General features: G+C 34.8%; 1 protein-coding gene across 1 annotated transcript; it reads right to left on the bottom strand.

The window, feature by feature from the left end:
- Window positions 1–3,293: 3,293 nt before the first annotated feature.
- Window positions 3,294–25,498, bottom strand: LOC133188505 (transcriptional repressor NF-X1-like). Its single transcript, XM_061323963.1, has 23 exons — window positions 25,449–25,498; window positions 23,049–24,652; window positions 22,712–22,873; window positions 22,225–22,302; window positions 21,995–22,097; window positions 15,672–15,743; window positions 14,618–14,757; window positions 13,381–13,471; window positions 12,926–13,134; window positions 12,364–12,495; window positions 11,886–11,965; window positions 10,287–10,395; window positions 9,760–9,879; window positions 8,343–8,422; window positions 7,922–8,026; window positions 7,520–7,648; window positions 7,038–7,114; window positions 6,727–6,813; window positions 6,166–6,303; window positions 5,713–5,779; window positions 5,396–5,541; window positions 5,109–5,216; window positions 3,294–4,860 (listed from the first exon to the last, which is right to left on the bottom strand). Exons 2-23 carry the CDS (start codon window positions 24,616–24,618, stop codon window positions 4,722–4,724), a joined length of 3,942 nt encoding a protein of 1,313 aa, XP_061179947.1. The 5' UTR covers window positions 24,619–24,652; window positions 25,449–25,498; the 3' UTR covers window positions 3,294–4,721.
- Window positions 25,499–25,602: the final 104 nt, after the last annotated feature.

The raw sequence follows: 25,602 nt of genomic DNA, 5'->3' as shown, positions 1-25,602 counted from the left end.
CTTCCATGTGAAATTAATGGTCCTTCTCCAAAACATCAACATTGTCACTTATTTTAAAAATGTAGGTCAGAAGAGCAGAACAGGTCTGGTGGTGTACATTTCATAATTCATGCAAGTTTGGTCCAAGTAGGTTTTGCAATTATTTGGAATTGTAATTATTCTGCTCCAAAAACTTTAAGCTTTTTAAACAGATCCATTCCTACATGAAAGAACTAAGTATTTTGTTATTATTTGGAATTGTAATTATTCTGCTCCAAAAACTTTAAGTTTGTCACTCATCTGGAAATGTAGGCAAGTTTATTTTACTTAGTTCTTACATGTAGGAATGGATCTGTTTAAAAAGCTTTAGCATTATTACTCATCCAGAAGATGTAGGTCACATCCAGCAGCTAGTTTACATCCTCGATGCATCATACATGCAAGTTTGGTAATCAAAGAGCTTATAGTTAATGTACAAGATACGTCACCCATGCAAGTTTGGTGACTAAAGAAATTTTAATTACTCTGAAATGAACCTATAGGGCCTAAAGGGCCTCAAGAACAAGCAAAGCCATGATTGGTCATATTTAAATGGAAGCATCTTCAGGTGGTGTTGATTCAAGTTTGTTCAAATCATGACACCCCCCTCCCCCCCCCCCACCCCCCCAGGAGATAGAGGGGTCATAACAGGGGATAATAGTTATACAAAGGATATATCAATAAAAATTTTCTTAAGAACAGCAAAGCCATTCAAAACATCCCTAGGAAGTATAGATTCAAGTTAGTTCAAATCAACCCTTTCCCCCCTCCGAACCACTTTTCAAGAATGAACTGATTTCTGCTTTTTCCTAGCCAGAGCGGTGTGGCCCCTGGTACTAAATATGAGTTATCAATTAACTTCCATTACAAAGTTACATGTTTTTGCCCAGACAAGAATTTTATACTTTTTTTGCTGATGACCTTGAAATAGATGGAATGACCTAGGGTCAAGAGAAGGACAAACCCTCAGGTCATAAGCAATCTCCAATCCGAGTATGATCTCCAATTATTCTCCATTACAAAGTTACATGTATAGCCTGAAAACTTTTTTTAATACTCTGCCCTTGACCTTGAACTTAAAAGAATGACCTTGAGTCAAGGCCAAAACACACCTTCACATAATAAACAATCTTTGTACCAAGTTTGAGCTTCAACTGATTCTACAAATTTATAGCTTGGACAAGATTGCATGGATAGATGGACAAGGTGATTTCTATACACCCCCCACCCCCCAACAAGTTCCACTGTGGGAGTCTTAGAAATGCATTAATAAATTTAAAGGTATTAAGAGATTATTCTTTTTTACAAATACTGGCCATATGTCAAAATGAAAAAAATTGATGTCATTCACGATGATTTGTTCTACCAGAAAAACAGCAAGAGTGATAGATATTTTGGAATTCTGATGATTTTATTCTTTATGGTGGCATATTTCTGCTACCACTTATCAGGTGTTTATGTCAACTTGTCTGGTGTTTATATTGACTTATCAGTAATTATGTTGACTTGTCAGATAATTATGACGACTCGTCTCTTATTCATGTTTGAAACTTCAACATGAAAATGTGTCCACGCCCAGTTTGTGCCAATCAGTTGACAACATATTTTTCCGACACCAACTTAAGGACCTAACAAGTTAACATAATCGTCTAACAGGTCGACAATACATCTGACAAGTCAACATGGTTTTCTAAGAAGTCCACGTTAAATCTAAAAAGTCAAAATAACTTTCTAACAAGTAGGCATAACATCTAACAAGTCAACATCAATATCTGATGAGTCAACATAACATCTAACAAGTTGATTTAGATAATTCTGTTCATTTGTCAGATAATTACGATGACTTGTCAGAAATTTTCAGTTATCACAAAAATATGACTTTTCAGAAAATTATGTCCATATCTCAGATAATTATGTTTACTTCTCAAAACTTTACGTCAATCTGCCAGAAAAATTGTCTACTTGCCAGAAAATCAAACATTTGTCTGATAATTATATTTCCTTGTAGGACACATAAAATTATAATGACTTGTCAGATATTATGATGACAAGTAAATGTCAGTTAGGGGCGTGCATACACTTTTGATAACAAGATGCCGAGTTTCTGGTCATGATGACTGTTTTCTTACATGTACTAGTTGACATAAAGATCTGATAAGTTGACATACTGTATACAGGAAAATTTTCACCCCTTTCGCCCTTATCACAGGAGGGCAAATTTAAAATGGTGCAAATTCAAAAAACACGTACTGTAACAGTATAATTTCTTAAACAAAACTGTGACTGGGCCAATTTAAAACGAGGCAAAATTGTTCGCAGGTGTGAATGGGGAAAAGAACACAAAGTAAAAATAACCCTGTGTACAGTAAATATCTGACAAGTTGACATAAATATTTCATGTTGACATAAAAATCTGATAGGTTGACATAGACATCTGATAAGTTAACATGAATACCTGACAAGTCGACATAAATATCTGACAAGTCAACATAAATATCTGATAAGTGGTGGCAAAAATTTGCCACCAAAATTTTGGCAAAATTTTAATTTTGGCTGGCAAACAGACAGCATATTGAATTGCAAAATGATCTTATTTGATTTAAAACATAATTCACTTTTCATCCAATATTATTTTTGTTATATTCACTATCATATAAAATTTTGACAGTTTTGAGAAACAAAAACGAGAAAACATTTGATTAGTGGAAAAATCTGTATCACCCGCTGAAAAAGTGGTTCATTCTCTAAATTAGTTAGATTATACTTCATATTAACTTGGACTCCCTTTCTCCACCTACAATGTAATTCGGCTTATGTTGAGAGAGAGAGAGGAGGGATATCTATTTGAAACTAGAAAAAAAAATTATGAATATTTTAAACAGATTTTCTTTACAGTGCTTGTTCACATTTCTCTTCATCTCAGCTATCCATGAGTTACAATTTGCTCCTCCATTCTGCCTGACACAGAGCAAGAGAATCTTTGCAGAAAAAAAGTTTTTCCATTAACCTTATTTCAATACTTAGATCCTGTCTCTGAAAATTAAACTTTTCCTTGATTTCATTTGCAACTGAAAGGATACAAAATAAAAATATTTTCAATATCCTTGAATATATATGTAGTATTCCCAAGTTTTTTTTTTTTGTTTTTTTTTTTGGGGGGGGGGGGGGGGGTAGCATTTCTATGGATGCACAAATCTTAAAACAACTTAATTACCCAATTTAAATTTTAACAAAAAAGCAAAATTTTTAATATCAAAAGCTAAGTCAGAGCTATTTAATGCTGTAATAAAATCCTTTTTAGAAAAACAAATCACTACATAATTGTTCTATTTTTCCACATAAGCATTTTAATTAATCTCCACCTCACTAAGATGTAATGATCAACAAATTATAGAATTAATTTTGCTCAACCCAACATGGAATCAAGAATATGCACCAAATTCTAACAAGTGTGGGCCGTTATATGAACAAACATGTATAAACCAAAGTATAGCTAACATGAATGATCCATCTCTTGAATACATGCAGTTTCAAATTTCTTACACAATTTATTTGATAATGAAATGAAAATTCAAATGAACTTAAATTTGTGTTAACTGAAATATATATAGAATTTTACCTGAATATCCCAATCATAGTATAACTTAATCAATTTTCAGTCATGAAATGCTGCATTACTACTTGATGTTTGACAAATAAAGATGTTTAAACACAAGCTGGGTACCTGAGACAGAATGCACATATTCTTTGTATTGCCGCAGCATTTTACAACAAAAACTGTAATTATAACATATTAAAGAGCTAAATCCACGAAGGGGCTAAATCAGCCTATTTTTTTTTCAGGAAAATTAAACTGAGGGGAAGAAGAAAATTAACAATAGAAATATTATCCTTGGGTATCAAACTTAAATAGTTTATGCCAATTTTTTTTATTTGATGACGTCATATTTATACAGAAAACGTCTAAACACGTGCACTTTGCTACTTTATATCAAAATAAAGCATTTTTTCGTCTTTGGTTCAAATTTTTGCTGTGGCCACAGCCTTCAAACAAAATAAAATTTATACCATTGAAAAAAGAATTAAAAGGTAAATAAATAAAGCATATTTTTATTTTAATCGAGGGGTGTGGCCAAATCGAAATTTATACTTTTCGTTCGATTAGAATCTCATATAGCACCTATCAACACAGTGGAAATAACGGGGATTACCCTACATTAATAGAAAAGAAAAAGATTCTATATTGCCTTTGTAAAAAGTTTCGAAATGCAAAATGTTCTATTTATTATAGGTTATTTTGTATTGTGGGGCAAAAAAGTACGTAAAAATAAAATGTTTTACAACATACAAATCTTAAGAGTATTATGTGAGAAAGTTTCATTTATTTTGATGACTGGGCCGATTCTGGCACTTCGTGGATTTTGCTCTTTGTCAATATTTTACAACGTTAATTGTATCAGAGTTTGAAATGCTTATCTACAGAAAATCTGAATTTTTAAGGTGTGATCTTTTGCAACAGGCATGTACTTGTGTGTTTGCATAAATTACAGTATAAAGGAGAAAAATTCTTTCTATAAACATACAAGTATGTAAACAAAAATCCAAAGTACGCATTTAAGTGAACAAAAAAATCTTATCAAACAGATATCAAACAAAATCCCTAAAATAAACTTCAGCATCATCAGATATAGAAGACATGTGACTTATTTTGTTGAAAAGTCAAAATAATCGATCACTTTAGAACCACTGGTTTTCTCCTTGGAGTTGTTTGACCTCTGTATTGTCTCAATAGGTTTATCTTTCAGCACCTCAAAACTCTGTTTGGCAGCCAGGGCAGATTCTCTGAAAAAAACAATGTAACTTTATTAGATGTGAGAATTTTAAGACAAGAAGACTTCAGTATTATTTCTCATTTTCATATTAAATAGAGATAATACATCTATGTTTAAATATACATGTAACAATTTCCATTCAAAACTCTCAACTTTTATAATAAGGTTTCTTCAGAAACTGATGTTAAATCTATTTTAAATATTCACTATATTTTTTAAATTTAAATTTGATTTTATCACAAGCATTGAATTTAATACCTGATTTCTGTTTCGTTGTGTCTGTGGGGTATTGGTGTGGGAGCCTTGGGATGCATTTCTCTCTGTACATATGCAGTCAAGGTCACAGTAGGTAACCAACACTTGTCTCTGAAATTTTTAAGTTTTATTTAACAGCATGTCTAATATGAATAAAAGTTTTTCCAAGACTAAGAGATTATCAAAGATAAAAAAAAAATTTGAATTTATGGATTTGATTATTTTCACAAAGTCGAGGTAAGTTCAGACAAGAAAAAAGTAAATTAGAGTAAAGACAAGTCAAGACATACTTGTACGCAGTTGCCACCACATTTTTATTAGGTTCATAGTCATAACTCTGGGTCTCACATCCATAACACTCGGCTAGTTCATGGATCAGTCGTCTCTGGTCACGGTTCATTGATGGGAACGAATGAGAACGATATGCCTGTTTTGCCTATAAATAAATTTGATAGAAGTCTATGCAATATAATATAAGTGTTTACAATGTTAAGTGAACCAAAATGAAGAGTTTTGGTGCCATATTATAAATACTGGACATAAAAAAACCCAGCTATCAATGTTTGAGTTTTTTCAAATTGATTTTTGTAATAAAACTTTGACTGACCTTTTTGGCATTTTGTACCAAATCATTGAAACTTTTCTCCACACTTGACACAATATGAAGATTTTTTCTGTGAAAAATATATACATATTTAATACAGTAGAATACAGAATAACACAGACCAAATAAATACAGGTTACTTCGAACATGTACATGTATATTCCAGATCATAAATTCTAAATATCAATTGCCACTACTAGTGATTATTTTGATAAATATATCAACAATACATGTTTGTGCAACACAAATGTCATTGAATCTTGACCTTTCGAAATGACCCATGGTCAAGTATAACTCAATATAATTTTCTGTATGAAGTTTTAGTTTCTATAATTTTTTTATTATAAACCCTGTTATGGGCTGGAGAATTTTTACACGTACATGACTGTATATCCTCAAAAAGCATGTAGATACATTAATTTTATTAATTAAAATTATTAAAAAATGGGATCTTACTTCGTGAAATCCCTTAGGAATTCTGAGTATGAGGGGCTTCCCAGCTTGGCCTGTAGGTCTGGGTTTTTGATCTCCAGGGCCAGAGCAAGTCGTCGATTCCTCTCAATCAGAGCACAGTCAGCATCACACTCCAGCACTCTGAAGTACGAAAGCATTGTTGAAAGTGACTAGACTTTCCTGCATGGTCAAATGAATCTTGCACCAACAACTGAACTCCTTGGCAACACTACCTATGAGAATGAATTGGGGGGTGGGGGGGGGGGTTAACATCTGTCATTGCAGTAGCCAGTACAATGCAATGATTGAATTTGACATTTCATCAAGGTGTAATGAATCTTTTCTTGTTTTTAATGAACATTTTTGCTCATCATCATTTACTTTATAATGCAAGAATTTTCACAAATAGAAGTTTTGATAAATTTGCATCTTGAAGCTAGGGAATGTGTCAAAACCAGAAGTGCTATTGATAAAGCATACCTGTCCTGGATAGAGCATAGGTTTATCTTATGGGTAGTATCCACCACACATATGTGATAAAGTAATGTATGATTCTATACTCACTTTTGTTTTCTGGTTTTCTTCTGTGAGGTCAGATGAGATATATCAACACTCTGTCCTGATCCAAGGGGTGTGGCTAGTGCCTGCATACTGAGGGTAACAAAGGTCAAAGGTTAAAATATGTAAATAAAAATATTCTCTTACTAAATTAAATAAATCATCATCTGCCTCTCCTTTCAATGCATTTATTTTTTCCTTCTATCAAGTTCAGAGATTGGAATGATATGCTGTCATACAGAAAAAGGAAATAATTAACCAATGCATAGAAGGCATAAAGAAGATCACTTCATAATGACCTGGATATTTAGACTGACCTTTTGAACTCTGTGTTATCCAATGATTGACAGGAGACTGTAGCCTCTCTGTTTCCACAGCTACACTTGATCTTAACCTGGAATATTACACCAAACACAACTCTTAATAAAAATTGAACAAAATCTCCATAGTTCCATTAAAATAAAAAAAAATTATAGTGTGATAAAAGGGTACCAATATGTTAAGACATTTATTAATTATTAATAAGTACTTAAAGAAAGACTCATTTGGTAAATTTTTTCCTACAAAGGAAAGATGTATCAGGTAAATTTGATCCTAAATAAGGAATGATGCATTAAAATTTGTTTCTAACAAGGAACAATGAATAAGGTAAATTTGTTCCTAAAAACCTTTCAGAGATACATAACAAATTAGGAAATTCTATGTTGAAAAACTTTTCAATTTTGCTCATGAAACTTTATGATTCATTTTCAACAATCTAAATTCCATTAATACTACATGGAAGTTCAAAGTGACTAACCTTTGCTTTGCATGGATTGGCTGGGCATGGGTTGCCATAGTGACAAGGACTAGCACATGGATGATCACAGGTTTCCCGTTTTATTTGACATGGTTGTTTACATTTCTCGCCTTCTGCCTGACAAGGGCCCTAAATAAAGAATGGTTTATAACTGCTATAACATGGCTCAATACCCCTTGCTTAGAAGAAAATCAAACATTTCTGCTATTGCTTTGATAGGAAAAATTTCAAACAGCTTTTCAATTTTACAATTCTGTTCCAGAAATAATATTTGTGCATTTATAGGTATTTTATTATAGCTTTCATTTTTCAGTATTAATACATGTATTAGCACCTGAGTTTTACCATCATTCATATTCTCAGTTACATTAAATCTAGAAGTTGGCTACATGTATAACTTACACTATGGCAGACTTTTGTACACTTGTGTTGTTGGCATGGTAATACTCTGTTGCAGGGTAACCCACATGAAATGTTGTCACGGTGACAAGCAATATTCTTTCTGAGCTATTAAAAAAAAATGTATATCACTCTTATAATTCAATCAATAACCCGTAAAATAATTACAATTATTATGTAATTATTATTACATGTAAGCATTTACATTACATGTATGTACTTAATGTATTCATTGTCATGTTCTCTCTTGCACAATCATGAGTTAGCACTATAAGTCATATACCTCAATTTATTTATTTACAATTTAAATGTAATCTTAAATTAGCTAACTTTTGAGAGTGCAAAATACATGTTCACTTAAACATGATTTTCACTAAGATTAAAGCAAATACAGTTTAACAGCTTTATTTTTTGTAAGCCATACCTCATGTTTTCCCATGCACCATTTCTCTGTCAGGAATGTACAAGGGGGACAATTCTCATCGCTATGACAGCGATGATGGACTGAAATTATAGCATTTAACATTTAATTTTAAACTACAAAAACATACCTTTTATTTTGATTCTTTGATGCATAATGACAATAATCATTACAGAGCAAAAAAAACCCCCAAAATACACTTCAAGAAAGTGATTTAGATTTGAATGATTATATGAATGTTTATTTAGGAAATGATGGTTTATGTATGTCCAAAAAAATTAAACCAACGATTCTTTTCAATAATTTTCTTTGGAAGTTTTTTTTCATGAACGTGTTTTCTTTTTTGTTGCAATTTTTATTTACTTGTCTCTATGCCAAGTTATCCAATTTACAAGATACAGGTATAATTTCTTTGACTTAACGATACGAAAACAAGAAGTCTGTGAGCCAATGCTCACTAATAATACCCCCGCTGTGATGTGAATACACAAGTTCAGTTATGGACAAACACAGTGATAATCAGGAAATTGACATCGGATTTGTAAAAAATGAATCCCAACATATGGCATCCCTAAACAAACACTGTGTTAAAATTTCAAGCACCTGCAATGAGTAGTTGCTGAGAAAACTACAACCAAAATTTGTTATGTATGGTACGGCCAGACGCACGGATAAACAGGAAGTTGACATCGGATTTGTACAAAAATGAATCCCATTATATGGCATGCCTAAACAAAGATTGTGCTAAATTTTCAAGCAACTGCGATGAGTAGTTGCTGAGAAAAAACTATGACCAAAATTTGTTATGTATGGTACGGACAGACGCACGGATAAACAGGAAGTTGAAATCGGATTCGTACAAAAATGAATCCCACCAAATGGCATGCCTAAACAAAGAGTGTTTTAAAATTTCAAGCACCTGTGATGAGAAGTTGCTGAGAAAACTGCGACCAAAATTTGTTATGTATGGACGGACACACGCACGGATAAACAGGAAGTTGACATCGGATTTGTACAAAAATGAATCCCATTATACATGTATGGCATGCCTAAACAAAGATTGTGCTCAAATTTCAAGCATCTGCGATGAGTAGTTGCTGAGAAAACTATGACCAGAATTTATTATGTATGGTACGGACAGACGCATGGATAAACAGGAAGTTGACATTGAATTCGTACAAAAATGTCTCCCAGCATATGGCATGCCTAAACAAAGATTGTGCTAAAATTTCAAGCATCTGCAATGAGTAGTTGCTGAGAAAACTGCGATCAAAATTTGTTACGGACAGGCAGACACACACACAGACAGACAGACAGACAGACACACAAGGGTAAAACAGTATACCCCCCTCTCCTTCGGAGCGGGGGTATAATTATTCAAAAAGAGAGAGAGAGTTCTTTACATTAATCTTGCACATACTTTCATGATCACAGGAATGTACACGGCTACAAATCTGTTTACATTCTGGTGGCTTTGTCCCACAGGGAATGGGTGGATACATAATCTCCGCCCCACAGTGACAAGTCAACTCATCAAAACCTTTACAAGAAAACAGATATCACTGAAAGCATGAAACTTTATTAAGAGATGTATAATTTGACACAAACGGAGAGTTTATAAATTAATTATGATTTGCCAGGAATTTTCCCTTAACTTCATAGCATGTTATTAAAAAATTCTCTCTGTTCAACAACTCTATTTTAGACATCTCATAGCAAATTTTAAAGAGCACCTGTTAACAAATTAGAATAAATATACATGTTAAAAGTGGTGACAATTGAGTCTTAGTTTCAGAGTTAAGTACATACTGTACAAGCTCACTCGCAAAATGGTAATGTTGTATATTAGCCAATTCATATTCTTGTGAACTTAAATTACCAACAGAATCTTCCTCATATGAAGGTGAAAAGAGATTATTGTTTAACAGATCCCAGATTTCTACTTACTGGCCATTAGACATGGTGGACATTTGCCTCGGTGACAAAGTTCTTCACACTTGTGTAGACCGCAAGGCAGCTTCCTTCCACAGATTAATGAGCAGGGGTGATCCTCAGACTAAATGTAGAAATAAATCAATGAGCAGGTGTGATCCTCAGACTAAATATAGCAATAAATCAATGAGCAGGGGTGATCCTTGGACTAAATAACGCTATAAATCAATGAGCAGGGGTGATCCTCAGACTAAATATAGCAATAAATCAATGAGCAGGGGTGATCCTTGGACTAAATAAAGCTATAAATCAATGAGCAGAGGGTGATCCTCAGACTAAATATAGAAATAAATCAATGAGCAGGGGTGATCCTCAGACTAAATATAGCAATAAATCAATGAGCAGGGGGTGATCCTCAGACTAAATATAGCAATAAATCAATGAGCAGGGGTGATCCTCAGACTAAATATAGCAATAAATCAATGAGCAGGGGTGATCCTCAGACTAAATACAGCAATAAATCAATGAGCAGGGGTGATCCTCAGCCTAAATATAGCAATAAATCAATGAGCAGGGGTGATCCTCAGACTAAATACAGCAATAAAGCAATGAGCAGGGGTGATCCTCAGACTAAATACAGCAATAAAGCAATGAGCAGGGGTGATCCTCGGACTAAATACAGCAATAAAGCAATGAGCAGGGGTGATCCTCGGACTAAACACAGCAATAAATCAATGAGCAGGGGTGATCCTCAGACTAAATATAGCAATAAATCAATGAGCAGGGGGTGATCCTCAGACTAAATATAGCAATAAATCAATGAGCAGGGGTGATCCTCAGACTAAATATAGCAATAAATCAATGAGCAGGGGTGATCCTCAGACTAAATATAGCAATAAATCAATGAGCAGGGGTGATCCTCAGACTAAATACAGCAATAAATCAATGAGCAGGGGTGATCCTCAGACTAAATACAGCAATAAAGCAATGGGCAGGGGTGATCCTCAGACTAAATATAGCAATAAATCAATGAGCAGGGGTGATCCTCAGACTAAATAAAGCTATAAATCAGTGAGCAGGGATAACCCTCAGACTAAAATTGAAAAAAATGAGAAGGGGTGATTCTCAGACTGAATATAGAAATAAAATAACAAGAGGGGTAATTCTCAGACTAAACAGGGGTGATTCTATTAAAGATTAAATATAGAAATAAAACAACGAGGGGGGGGGGGGGTATTAAGGGGAAATCAAAGAAAATGCAATAAACAGAAAATTAAATGTTTTGTAGTTGGATATGGAATTTATTTCACTCATGAGCAGGGGAAAGCTTAGACTAGACAAAGAAAAATATTAATTTGAAGTACTGGCTATTCTTTCATTAAATATGGTATAGAAAAATCAATGAGCAACATTGACCCTCAAACTAAATAGAGACAAATACATATGTGATCTGCAGACTAAATACTGAATATGATGGAATTTACTTTCTATGGATGTTTTTATAGAACTTCTAAAATCTTTATTTCATCATCTTACAAATAATTGGATTTTATAAGCTTTTTAAAAAGTGTTTAGATCCACCACCAGTGAAGATTAAGGGGAGGTAATTCTTACCACACAACAATGCTGTCCACATTTGTGTCTCTGACAGGACCTTAGCTTATTACACTTCCTCTCACACAGAAATACTCGGTCTATAATAAGTCAAAAATTACAAAATATTTATTAATTTACATTATATTAAAAACAAAAATAACAGATACATCTGTGTATATCAACAAATATCAACAAATATGTAATTTCTGAAGTACACTGTAGATCAATTCTATACTTGGACATTCAAAATTGCAAAACAAAGAAGGCAAATTATTTCATTCTCCTCATCTCAATTAACAATTATAAAATTTTAATGCTCTCTGTCAAGCATCAACTAGCCAAAGTTTCATATAATAGAAGATGGTCATCTTTTAATTGTTCATGAAATGATTAAAGTAATGAAAACTATAGAAACCTTCTTACAACTACATGAAATATATAAAGTGCACATGTATTTTGTAAAATAATTCTTATTCTCATTTCAACATGTCAATACCTGGTAGCTTCATGACTTCAGTACATGGGAACTCTTTTTTAAACTTGGTACAGCGACACGTCATTTCTGTCGTGAGGTCACATGGTCCACACGGACCCTCGTGACACTTCCGCTCACAAACATGGGGCTTCTCTACACAAAGAAATGTAATATTTATGGATGTAGAATAAAGCATTATGTTTTGGAGAGATTGATGTTTTATTAGGTAAACATGTATGACATGACGAAGGAACTTTCTATAGGATTATAGACTCCGAGGCTCTATGTTCAAAATGCTTTTCAATTTACATGCATCCAAGCTTTACTTGGCATCAATATGATATACTGAATACAGAGTTATTTTTGCCCCGTGTTATTTTTGCCCTTTTGCACTTGCGAGTAATTTTGCCCCTTTAAATTCGTCCAGTCAGAGTTTTGTTTAAGAATTTATACTACATTCCTTGAAATCGCCCCATTTTAAATTTGCTCACCTGTCATTAGGGTGAAAGGGGCGAAAATGTCATTGTATACAGTAATCCTTCACTTTTATTTTTAAATTTTTGAGTCATCAGCTGTCACTTACTAGATGGCCCACACTTCAGAGGTTTACCACACTTATTTCTACAGGTAGGTATGGGGTCCAGACAGGACTGTCTGGGAGTTGAGGTTAGGTCACTCAGCTCTCTTGCTTCACAGGGACAGGTTGTAATGGCCTCTGGGAGGAGCTGACATGTTTGACAGGGGCCTTCATGACAAACCTCCTCGCATTCATGGTTCCCACAATTCAGTTTCCTGTTAGAAATTAAATATGTTGTTAATACATATTTATTTTTCTCTGTTCTTCATATTATACCTTAATGTGTCAGTTGGCCCCAAAACTAAATTCAAATTGATGCCAATACATGTATATGTTAAACAAACTCTATGACAATTAACATTCCAAAGAAGAACCGGATTCAAAGCAAAATTATCTTTGAAGATGATTTTTAGCATTAAATACATATGATCTGAAAACTACACTCTGTAAGGATGACGTACTTGGCACACATCTTGCCACAGCAGAACGACTCTGTAAAGGACTCGCTGCTCCCACAAGTTATCTCCCTTGTCTCATGGTTACCATAGCACTCTGTAAAATAAGATATTTTTTTTGAGTTTATGAATATACAAAGTCATGTAGTTTAAAATTACTGCTAACGCCTGGTGGAGGTTTATGTTGAAGACTGTATATCACTCAGACAGAATAATAATATTTACATACAAAAGTATACTCAATTATATAGAATACAATGTACCAACAAATATCTGTCAAACAGTAATGCCCATGTATAAATTCAATCATTCAAACTTGTGTTCAATACAGTGTTTATTATTTTTAAATACATTGTATGTATAGCTCTCCAGAAGCTAGAGAACACATTAATCCTCTTGTAATACAGACTTGTCAAAATTTTGAAATCACTGTCAGACATTTGGTCTGCCAAAGTCAAATGTTCTGTCGGACCGAACGAAGTTTTGTCAGACCAAATACATGTACCTTATTTTTGACTCTGAGAAAGGAAAATAAATAAAAGCACCAAAATGCCCTTTATTTTCAACAGCCTTCAATTATTTCACAAGTTCCTTTTCTTAGGATAGAGAGTCTTTAATAAGAGACATATTAAATAACATATTTTATGTCTTTCCTGTAACAATTTAAATTGACCATCATCACCACGCCGATCATGCGGCCTTCTGAGTTTCCATCTCTTCTGTGTTTGTGACCTTCAGTTGCGCACCCTGATCCCGACCTTTTTTTAAGTTGGCATCATGCTCGATTTTTTCAAACGGTCATTTGGACCGACTTTTTCTTAAAAGTTATCAGTCCAGACAAATTTTTACCGGCCCTGCCGACAGGACTGACGGATTTCGACAAGTCTGGTAATAAGGGAACCTTATAAATGCACAAAATCAGCACTAAATTGCATAGACACTTTTATAGCCTAAGACTCCTAAAACTTTTCTAAATACAGATAAAGAAAGTATCAAGTAGACCACTAAATTGACAGTGTCAAGGCTGTTAAACAGATACAAGACTTGTCCTTTAAAAAGCAGACTACCATTTGTGTAAAAATCTTTCAACACTAGCCTTTCTGGAAGTGGTTCAATATTTTACAAGCAACAGGGATAGGGCTAGTGTTATTCATGCAGACTGAATTTCAAACCATGTACTGACCTTGACTGATAACCTTAATCTTTGTTTTGATGGCCTCTCACCTTTCAAATGACCTCTTACCTTGTTTAATGACCTCCTGGCAGGGTTCACACTGACCGTCATGACACACAGCCTTACAGAAATGTTTGCCACAGTTAAGTTGTCTCTCACAGACACTAGAGCACCGGAAAACCTCAACACTACTGCACTTCATGGACTGACTACAAATTAAAAGATCTCAAGTGAATTCTCATATTAAAACACCATAAGAAAGACAAGAACAAAAACATGTTATATATGATCAACAAAATAGTTCCATCTGCCATATTTTCCTAAGGTTGTAAATTTTATTTGACCATTATTCTCTAAGTAATTGGTATAGTCCTGATCTAATGCATGGAACTTGACAAAACAGAAGTTTCTATTTTTAAAATAGTCAAAATGTTTAATATTAAAATTTGAAACAATCAACAAGTCCAAAATAATACAACATTGACATTGCTCATGGCTACTTTCATGCTTTCTGAATAAAGAAATCCATTTTTGCTTTATTTTTGAAATCCCCCCTCCCTGTCCCAAAATGCTTTTTCTAGTATATCAGTTATTTTCCCAACAGTGTTATTTCTGTGCATTTACAGGGTCATCTTCTGCAAAATCACAATAATACTGCTTTGCAAATAAGACAGTTGGAAACTTTTTATCTTTTCACATTTAATATTTCTTGTGAATACAAAGCTCCTTTTTAACAATTTTCTATTGGACCTATATATTTTTAATGCCATGAAAAGTAACAAAGTTTCCCACTACATTTGAATGATAAGGGTTATTAAGACACGATTTTATTTTGGTAGCATTGTCCAGTGACATGTGAGAGCAATGTCTATATTGCTACTGTAAATCAGAGCAGTTTCTATATTGCTACTGTAAATCAGTTACATGTGAGAGCTTTCTATATTGCTGCTGTAAGTCAGTTACATGTGAGAGCTTCCTATATTGCTACTGTAAATCAGTGACATGTGACAGCAGTTTATATATTGCTACTGTAAATCAGTGACATGTGAGAACAGTTTATATATTGCTACTGTAAATCAGTGACATGTGAGAACAGTTTATATATGCTGCTGTAAATTTATACCTGGTTTTTCCACACAGACAGTGACGAGGGACAACAGCATTACATGGTGGACAGGGTCCAGGATGGCACAGTCTGTAATAACAAAATTAATATGCATTTCTTCTATTTTAATTATTTTAATTTAAACCTCCAGATCACATAGAGATCACAAACCTCCAGATCATGTAGAGCTCACAAAGACAAATTACAGATCATTTTATGAAGACATTCAAGGGCCATCAGTTCTAGTTAAGTTTTCCTGCTGAACATAAAGCAAATGATTGACTCTGAGGTCAAATTCAAGGGCATGATAATATATCCACATGCTAAATATCATAATCCTACACAAATTTTATAAGGTATACAGTTCTATTCCAGACTGACTTGCTTGCCAGTACATAATTTGAATTTTAACAAGGAGTTCAAAGGTCATCTGCAATCTGATTAAAATCAGATTTTCTAATACACTAACCAAATTAAGGAGGCTGGGGAGTCAACAAATTAACCATCAGATATAACTTATTTTTTTAAATATGATATCTTAAGCTGTCAACTATCATTTGGCAAAGAAAAAATTCACTCATTTTAGTTTTAAAATTTGATCATTTTTGTATATCTTTATATGGAGCTCTTCTTCTAAAGGAGATCAAAATAGTCTAAAAATGGGCACGACCACCCAGCCCTCTTAAGCAGTAGCATTATCAAACAAGAGGCCCAAGGGCCTTAACGGTCACCTGAGTATAATACAACAATTAAGAGAATCCATAGAGTATAAAATGAACTGAAAAGTGAAGCTTTGTTGCCCAAAAGCAAGAAAAATAGGGGATCAGGATCAACAAAATAATTAGTCTTGTATTCATTAACAGTTCATAAATTAGATTCTAATCTGTTCCCCATTTATCACTATCACCATACAGTATATTAAATAGCAAACTATCAGTACTTCTGTACTATTTTAATTCCTTGTTAAAATCTCTTACATTGGCTTCTCTTGGTCTTTGATGAACATTTAAAAAGACAAGTTATTTTTGTCTCATTTTTATTTATCTATTACTTACAAATATATCTGATCATTAAAACTATGAAAGTCCTTATGTATTATACAATAAACATTCTTGCATAATTCTCTTATTCCATTAACCTTTCAAGTACATTACTTACAGTGATTAATTATCAAAAGTAAATGGCAAAGGGGAATAACTCCTCTCAGTAGAATACAAATTAATAGAGCCCTGGCCAGGACCAGAACACTTGACCAAATGGTCCAGGTGTTCAAAAATCTGGTAAAAATACTCTTCCTTATTAAAACTTTTACTCTTTTTGCCTCTGATATGCCCAGGTGCAGAGAAGATTTTAAAAGAAATAATGCATTTTTATTACAGATTCACTATATTATCAATAGAGCCCCCCCCCCCCCCCCCCCAGCAAGAAACACCAGATCCTCTCACCCTGGGACCAGAAGTTTGCTCATCATAAGTAATCACTTTGTTTATCTGCTTAACACTAAGCATAGACAGGACTATTTAATAGAATTAATGCATTTTCACTATATTATCAAGAGCCCCACCCTTACACCAGCACATCTGACCCAGGGGTCATGCAATTCACTACTCTGGAAGAAGCACTCTTGCTCATCATAACTATACACTTAGCTTCTTTGCTTTTTAACCAGGAACAGAAAAGAATATTTTCAAAGAAATTTTGCTTTTTCACTATATAATCAACAGAGCCCCCCCCCCCCCCTTTTTTTTCACCAGAACCCTTGACCCTGGGGCTATGAATTTCACAATTTTGGTAGAGTCACTCTTGCTTATCATAACTATGTATTTAATTTGTTTAAATAATACCCAGGGGCAGAGAAGAAGATTTTCAAAGAAATAATTCACCTTCACTATAGGATCTATATAGCCCCATCCTAACACCAGAACCCCTGATTACTGGGCCATGAATTTCACAATTTTGGAAGAGGCATCCTTGCTTATCATAACTATGTATTTAACTTGTTTAAATAATACCCAGGAGTAGAGAAGAAGAATGCACTTTCACTATATGATCTATATAGCTCCACCCTAGCACCAGAACCCCTGACCCTGGGGCGAGAATTTCACAATTCTGGTAGAGTCACTCTTGCTTATCATAACTATGTATTTAATTTGTTTAAATAATACCCAGGAGCAGAAAAGAATGTTTCCAAAGAAATAATGCACTTTCACTATATGATCTATATAGCCCCGCCCTAGCACCAGAACCCTTGACCCTGGGGCTATGAATTTCACAATTTTGGTAGAGTCACTCTTGCTTATCATAACTATGTATTTAATTTGTTTAAATAATACCCAGGGGCAGAGAAGAAGATTTTCAAAGAAATAATTCACCTTCACTATAGGATCTATATAGCCCCACCCTAACACCAGAACCCCTGATCCCTGGGCCATGAATTTCACAATTTTGAAAGAGGCATCCTTGCTTATCATAACTATGTAACTATTTAATTTGTTTAAATAATACCCAGGAGTAGAGAAGAAGATTTTCAAAGAAATAATGCACTTTCACTATATGATTTATATAGCCCCACCCTAGCCCAGAACCCCTGACCCTGGGGCTATGAATTTCACAATTTTGGTAGAGTCACCCTTGCTTATCATAACTATGTATTCAATTTTGTTTAATAATACCCAGGAGTAGAGAAGAAGATTTTCAAAGAAATAATGCACTTTCACTATATGATCTATCTAGCCCCGCCCTAGCACCAGAACCCCTGACCCTGGGGCCATGAATTTCACAATTTTGGTAGAGGGCTCAATGCTTATTACAATCATGCCAACAGTTTGACTGCTTGGTGTCCAGGAGTAAAGAAGAAGATTTTTAAAGATAGCACTAATTTTGATGGTTTTAGCCCCACCCCTCAGGCCCCAGGGGGGCAGGGACCATGAAATTCACAATTTTTGTACCCTTTCACCCATTGATGCTATATGCCAAAATTGGTTGAAATTGGTTCAGTGGTTCAAGAGAAGAAGCTGAAAATGTTCAAAAGTTTACGACCGACGGACGACTGACGATGGACGACGCACGATGGACGACGACGGATGAAAACAGATAGCAATAGGTCACCTGAGTGACTCAGGTGACCTAAATAGTTGATTTTAATCAAATTGAGGTCATATGCAGGTCACGAATCATTGTCTTGATGGTACATCCACTTGCCAATTGTCATAACCTTGGTGAAAAAAACAAGAGGCCCAAGGGCCTTAACGGTCACCTGAGTATAATACAACAATTAAGAGAATCCATAGAGTATAAAATGAACTGAAAAGTGAAGCTTTGTTGCCCAAAAGCAAGAAAAATAGGGTGATCAGGTTCAACAAAATAATTAGTCTAGTGTTCATTAACAGTTCATAAATTAGGTTCTAATCTGTTCCCCATTTATCACTATCACCATACAGTATATTAACAAACTATCAATGCTTCTGTACTATTTTAATTCCTTGTTGAAATCTCTTACATTGGACTCTCTTGGTCTTTGATGAACATTGAATAAGACAAGTTATTTTTGTCTCATTTTTATTTATCTATTACTTACAAGTCTACCTGATCATTAAAACTATGAAAGTACTTTTTGTATTATACAATAAAAAATCTTGCAAAATTCTCTTATTCTATTAACCTTTCAAGTACATTATTTACAGTGACTAATTATCAAAAGTAAATGGCAAAGGGGAATAACTCCCCTCAGTAGAATACAAATTAATAGAGCCCTGGCCAGGACCAGAACACTTGACAAAATGGCCCAGATGTTCAAAAATATTTATTAAAACTTTTACTCTTTTTGCCTCTGATATGCCCAGGTGCAGAGAAGATTTTCAAAGAAATAATGCAGTTTTTACTACAGATTCACTACATTATCAATAGAGTCCCCCAGCCCCCCCCCCCCCCCACCTCCCATCCCCACCGAGAAACACCAGAGTCTCTCACCCTGGGACCAGAAGTTTATTCATCATACATGTAAGTAATCACTTTGTTTATCTGATTAACACTAAGGAGCAGACAGGATTATTTAACAGAATTAATGCATTTTCACTACATTATCAAGAGCCCCACCCTTACACCAGCACATCTGACCCAGGGGTCATGCAATTCACTACTCTGGAAGAAGTAATCATGCTCATCATAACTATACACTTAGCTTCTTTGCTTTTTAACCAGAAGCAGAAAAGAATATTTTCAGAGAAATTTTGCTTTTTCACTATATAATCAATAGAGCCCCCCCCCCCCCCCCTTTTCACCAGAACCCTTGACCCTGGGGCCATGAAATTCACAATTTTGGAAGGGGCATACTTGCGTATCATAACAATGTACTAATAGTTTGTTTAAATAATACCCAGGCGCAGAGAAGATTTTTAAAGAAATAATTCACCTTCACTATAGGATATATATGGCCCCGCCCTAGCACCAGAACCCCTGTACCTGGGGCCATGAATTTCATAATTTGGAAGAAGCATCCTTGCTTATCATAACAATGTACTTAATTTGTTTAAATAATACCCAGGAGTAGAGAAGATTTTTAAAGCATTAATGCATTTTCACTATATAATAAATAGAGCCCCACCCTAACACCAGAACCCCTGATCCAGGGTCCATGAAATTCACAATTTTGGAAGAGGCATCCTTGCTTATCATAACTATGTATTTAATTTGTTTAAATAATACCCAGGAGTAGAGAAGATTTTTAAAGCATTAATGCATTTTCACTATATGATTTATATAGCCCCACCCTAGCACCAGAACTCTTGACCCTGGGGCCATGAATTTCACAATTTTGGTAGAGTCACCCTTGCTTATCATAACTATGTATTCAATTTGTTTCAATAATACCGAGGAGTAGAGAAGAAGATTTTCAAAGAAATAATGCACTTTCACTATATGATTTATATAGCCCCGCCCTAACACCAGAACCCCTGCCCCTGGGGCTATGAATTTCACAATTTTGGTAGAGTCACTCTTGCTTATCATAACTATGTATTCAATTTGTTTAAATGATACCCAGGAGTAGAGAAGAAGATTTTCAAAGAAATAATGCACTTTCACTATATGACCTATATAGCCCCGCCCTAGCACCAGAACCCCTGATTACTGGGCCATGAATTTCACAATTTTGGAAGAGTCACCCTTGCTTATCATAACTATGTATTCAATTTGTTTCAATAATACCCAGGAGTAGAGAAGAAGATTTTCAAAGAAATAATGCACTTTCACTATATGATTTATATAGCCCCGCCCTAACACCAGAACCCCTGACCCTGGGGCCATGAATTTCACAATTTTGGTAAAGTCACTCTTGCTTATCATAAATATGTATTCAATTTTGTTTAATAATACCCAGGGGTAGAGAAGAAGATTTTCAAAGAAATAATGCACTTTCACTATATGATCTATATAGCCCCGCCCTAGCACCAGAACCCCTGACCCTGGGGCCATGAATTTCACAATTTTGGTAGAGAGCTCAATGCTTATTACAATCATGTCAACAGTTTGACTGCTTGATGTCCAGGAGTAAAGAAGAAGATTTTTAAAGATTGCATTAATTTTGGTGGTTTTAGCCCCACCCCTCAGGCCCCAGGGGGGCAGGGACCATGAAATTCACAATTTTTGTCCCCCTTCACCCATAGATGCTATATGCCAAAATTGGCTGAAATTGGTTGAGCGGTTTCAGAGAAGAAGCTGAAAATGTTTAAATGTTGACGGACGACGCACGACGACAGACAAAAACGGATAGCAATAGGTCACCTGAGTGACTCAGGTGACCTAAAAAAAATTGGCCTGGGCACATCTCCCCATGAGAAAAGAAGACCAAAGTTAAAGGTCGAAATCATAATTATGTGGTTCATGATTTGTATAACCTATCAACATATGAATTGATGATAACGCTCATATCCCAGAAACCTAGAAAGATAAAAGATTTTTTTTTTGCCTTGGATACAATTATATGAGCAGAACAATACTGATAAGAATTCAGTGGGAAAAATGAGTCTACCTTTATTTTTGGGGAGATATAAAAATAACAGATAACCCTTAGAAAGTAAGGCAGAATTTGATTAATGCATTGTCATTTTTTTAAAGCACAATTAAATGAATCGTACTGATCATCATGTCTTGTCCTTGCTAGTTATCTTAAACACTCTTTTTATATGCATGGTCAGCCTCAGGCACAGACTTGCACAATAATGTACAAAAAAATTAGACATCTGGCTAAAAACTCCTTTTTGTGAATTTCATAGAACATAATTATCAAATGAATGCTCAAATGGAAACCATAGCGATAGGTCTGGTAAGATTGTGTGACCTACATGTTACAGTTGTGTTTACAGTTGGCTGAGCGGATTTTCCGGCACACTTCACCACAGCTGTGTGGAGTCTCCATTCTGTTCCACTCAGGATCTCGGACTTTTCCTGTAAGCAACAGACAAAAAAAATATCTCTGAAGAAATTTCCAGCAGACTAGTATTGCTGAGTTTATTTGTTGACATATTTAGGGAGATGAAGATATCATTAATTACAGAAAGAATTTCTACCTTACCACAAAAACACCTGTACTGGTTGGGGAATTTCTCAGTTGTGTTCTGACAAGCAGGGCATCTCCATCCATTGTCTGACCCTGCGGAAGAAAGCAATCAATACATCCTTATATTACAAATCTTAATGATAGAAATATTGTATCTGTAACCTTCTTCTTTTTTTTAATGTTAGTCTAGTACAGTTATTTTACTTTGAAAGGAATTGTGTACAGTGTACATTAAAAGATCCCCTAAGGAAGAGAACTAATACCGGGTAAATTGAAACAGCTACACAAGACCTTTAAATAAAATGCAACTCTTCTGTCTCTTCATAAACTTCTTCTAGAGTAGCAGAAACTTTTCATTGGCTGTATTATGGTAATAATTAGTACAATTCATTGTAATATTCTACTCTAGACTACTAGTGGGTAATTTACTTCAAAAAGTGATACATGTATGTTTAAACATGTTAATCATGTTAAAGCTTTACAATAATTAAATAGTTGTTACCCTCCACTCTGGCTGTAGGAGACCTTGCCCAGGTCTTTATACAACGAAGATGAAAGACATGGAAACACCCAATACAGCTCCATACGGCATTCTGTCCTCGAATTGTCTCACAGCACACCATACACTCATAAGTCCCCATTGTCAGCTGTTCAATCAACAGGGCTGCCAGATAAAGAGAATATTCATAAGAGATACAGAAATGTACCCAGAATACTTCCAATCATTTATGCATTCAAGCAGAAATAATTCTTAGAAAATTTGACAGTGACAGCCACAAATATTTGGCCTTTCACTCAAGTGAGCTAAAAAAATCTATGATTTAATAAGAAGAATCTACCTCTTTGACTTTCATCCACTTTTCCTGATGAAGTTCGGAAAACTCTTGGCTTTTTCTGACCTTTATAATATGGCTGCTGGCTTTGATTTCCTGTTGATCTGTAATAACTAGATGTGTTTTTCCTCTCCTTTTCATTAGCACTTATATTATCCTGAGATGTCTGTTTCCCTGAGTCCTGATCACCATACTCACTCACAGATTCTGAATCTTTATGATTCCTAGCCTCTTCTACATCACCAAATTTAGCTTCAGCATCACGCCGAGATATTAAACTTTCAGTCTTGTTACCGGTAGTCTTGGCAGCAGTTTTTCTTTCACTAGTATTATTTTCCTTATCTGGATATCCAGTCTCCCAATCCTTAGTTTCTTTCCTTGACCTAGCAGATGTTCTATTTTTATCACTGTCATAGCGATCATGCCTCTTACTACTTTCATACTGACTAGGATAATCTCTGGGACTATGTCTTTGGTCCTGACGATTTTCCCTCTTCTTTTGACTTTGTCTATTTTCCCTGACGTCTTCCCTATGCCAATCTTCTTTTGAATCATACTTATTCCCCCTATATTCAGAATTATGCTTATTTTCTCTCGGATTTTGCCTATATTCCCCATACTGGTTTTGATATTTCTCCTGCCTCTGATGTCCACTTTTAGGTCTCTCTGCACCCTTACTGCCTTGCTGCCCTTTCCTTTCATTCTTCATACCAGACTTTGAATTCATGGCTCCTTTGTTACTAAATGCTGCAAAATTCTTTTCAAAAAATTCCTGATCAGACTTGTAAGTTTTCGTCTTCTTTTCCCTTACATCTGGTTTTTCTTCTTCAGAATTCTGATCATTACTAGAGTTTTCCTGGTATAATTTTTCACCCATTTCTGTCCTCTCACTATTACTTAATCCTCCTATACATGCCATTTCATTCTCATTTTGTTTTTCATTTTCTTTATCTGCATTGTCTTTTACTTTAACACTTTCCTCCTTGCTTTGTTTATTAGGTTGGTCTCTCCCTTGAACTGATCCATATTTTTCAGACTTTTGACCTCTCTCATACCTATTACCTTGAAATTTCTCATACCTCTGATCTCTTCTTGATCCTTGACCTCTTTCATATCCCTGACCATTCTCCCATTCATATCCAGAAATTTGGCCTTCCCTGTAGCCTTGACTATAATTTCCCCTATGACCTTGATTGTGACCCCCTCTGTAACCTTGACCCCTACCAGACTGAGGTCGATACGCTCTAGCACTGTTTGGATTCTGATGTCTTCTGTCTTGCTTTGATTGGCTGTTGTGATAAATATTGTTATATCCTGAAGTTTGTCCTAAAGTCTGAGGGTTGCTATCAGATTGAGAGATTTGTCTTTGTACAGCTTGATCCCCATAATACTGTGTTTGAAAGTTGTTCGTGCTTAAATTTGGAACATAAAACTGTCCTGGGGGAGGAGGGAACAAAGCAGGGTTCAGGACTGGAGGGGGAGGGATGTTCACTGGATGAGGATATGGTATATTCTGAGGGTCAAACTCCCCATAGCCTTGCTGGTTGACTGAAGGATTATTATAATAGTAAGACATTACAAAGCACTGTGAAACTCTGCAAATGATTTTTCTGCAAGAGAAAAAAAAAATTCTTCATTTATATATTCCTTGAAACAAATACACATTATCAAGGTATACTTGATTTTTGCTCTGTGTAAGTTTGACCCAAAGCAATTTTAATGGCTATTACAAGCCTAGCTGCAGAACTGTAGCTCTCTGGTTGAGAAAAAGCAGCACCATAAATTTGAAAGGTTTTAGAATGTTTGGATATGTAACTCTCTGGTTTGTCTAAATTTTCTCATCAAGAGAACTACAGTTCTGCAGCTATTATGTACAAGCCTGGCTCATACAGTAAAGTGAATAAAATTAGCCATTGTAGTGATTATTTGATTTTTTTGGTTTACAATTTTCTGAGTACATGTATTTCAAAATCATTTATTCTCACTTGCCTAATACTGACTATGATGTGGGGATCATTAAAATGAAAGGCATAAATAATTTGCCCCACCCCCTTAAAAAATTTGCCTCATTATAGTTACATTATAACTTCTCAGAGTTGACCTTCATTGAACTTTGTGAACTTAACTTACATCTCTATCAGTATATATGGCAAGAAATTTAACTACTAACTAAATTTGCAACTACATAAATTGAAAGTTAAGCCTTACGGACCAATCAATGGAACAGTCTATATCTGATACATAATTAAACCACTTTCTAATGAGTATATTCATTGTAATACTATTTTTTGTCACAGGTAAACATGGTAAACAAAATTGCTGAATACGCAAACTTGTCTATTCTGTAAACATGGTGAATGCAATGATGCTTACGTATTACATCCGAGGAAATTCGGAAATATATACCTGAGCTACGCTGTGTTGAACTGTCTGTTATAGTCAAAGACGCACACTCTAATTTCCGTTGCAAATATTTGATGATTTGTTGGGCAATCACAAGTAGATCTACAGCCCCGATATTTCATCACAATTTGTGACGATCCAGTTTACCATGCGCTTG

Source organism: Saccostrea echinata, unplaced genomic scaffold, assembly GCF_033153115.1.
Source record: "Saccostrea echinata isolate AGI-Se365-2 ecotype Australia unplaced genomic scaffold, CSIRO_AGI_Sech_v1 ptg000016l, whole genome shotgun sequence".
In the NCBI taxonomy this organism is placed as follows: domain Eukaryota; kingdom Metazoa; phylum Mollusca; class Bivalvia; order Ostreida; family Ostreidae; genus Saccostrea; species Saccostrea echinata.
This window is presented reverse-complemented; position numbering and strand designations above follow the sequence as displayed.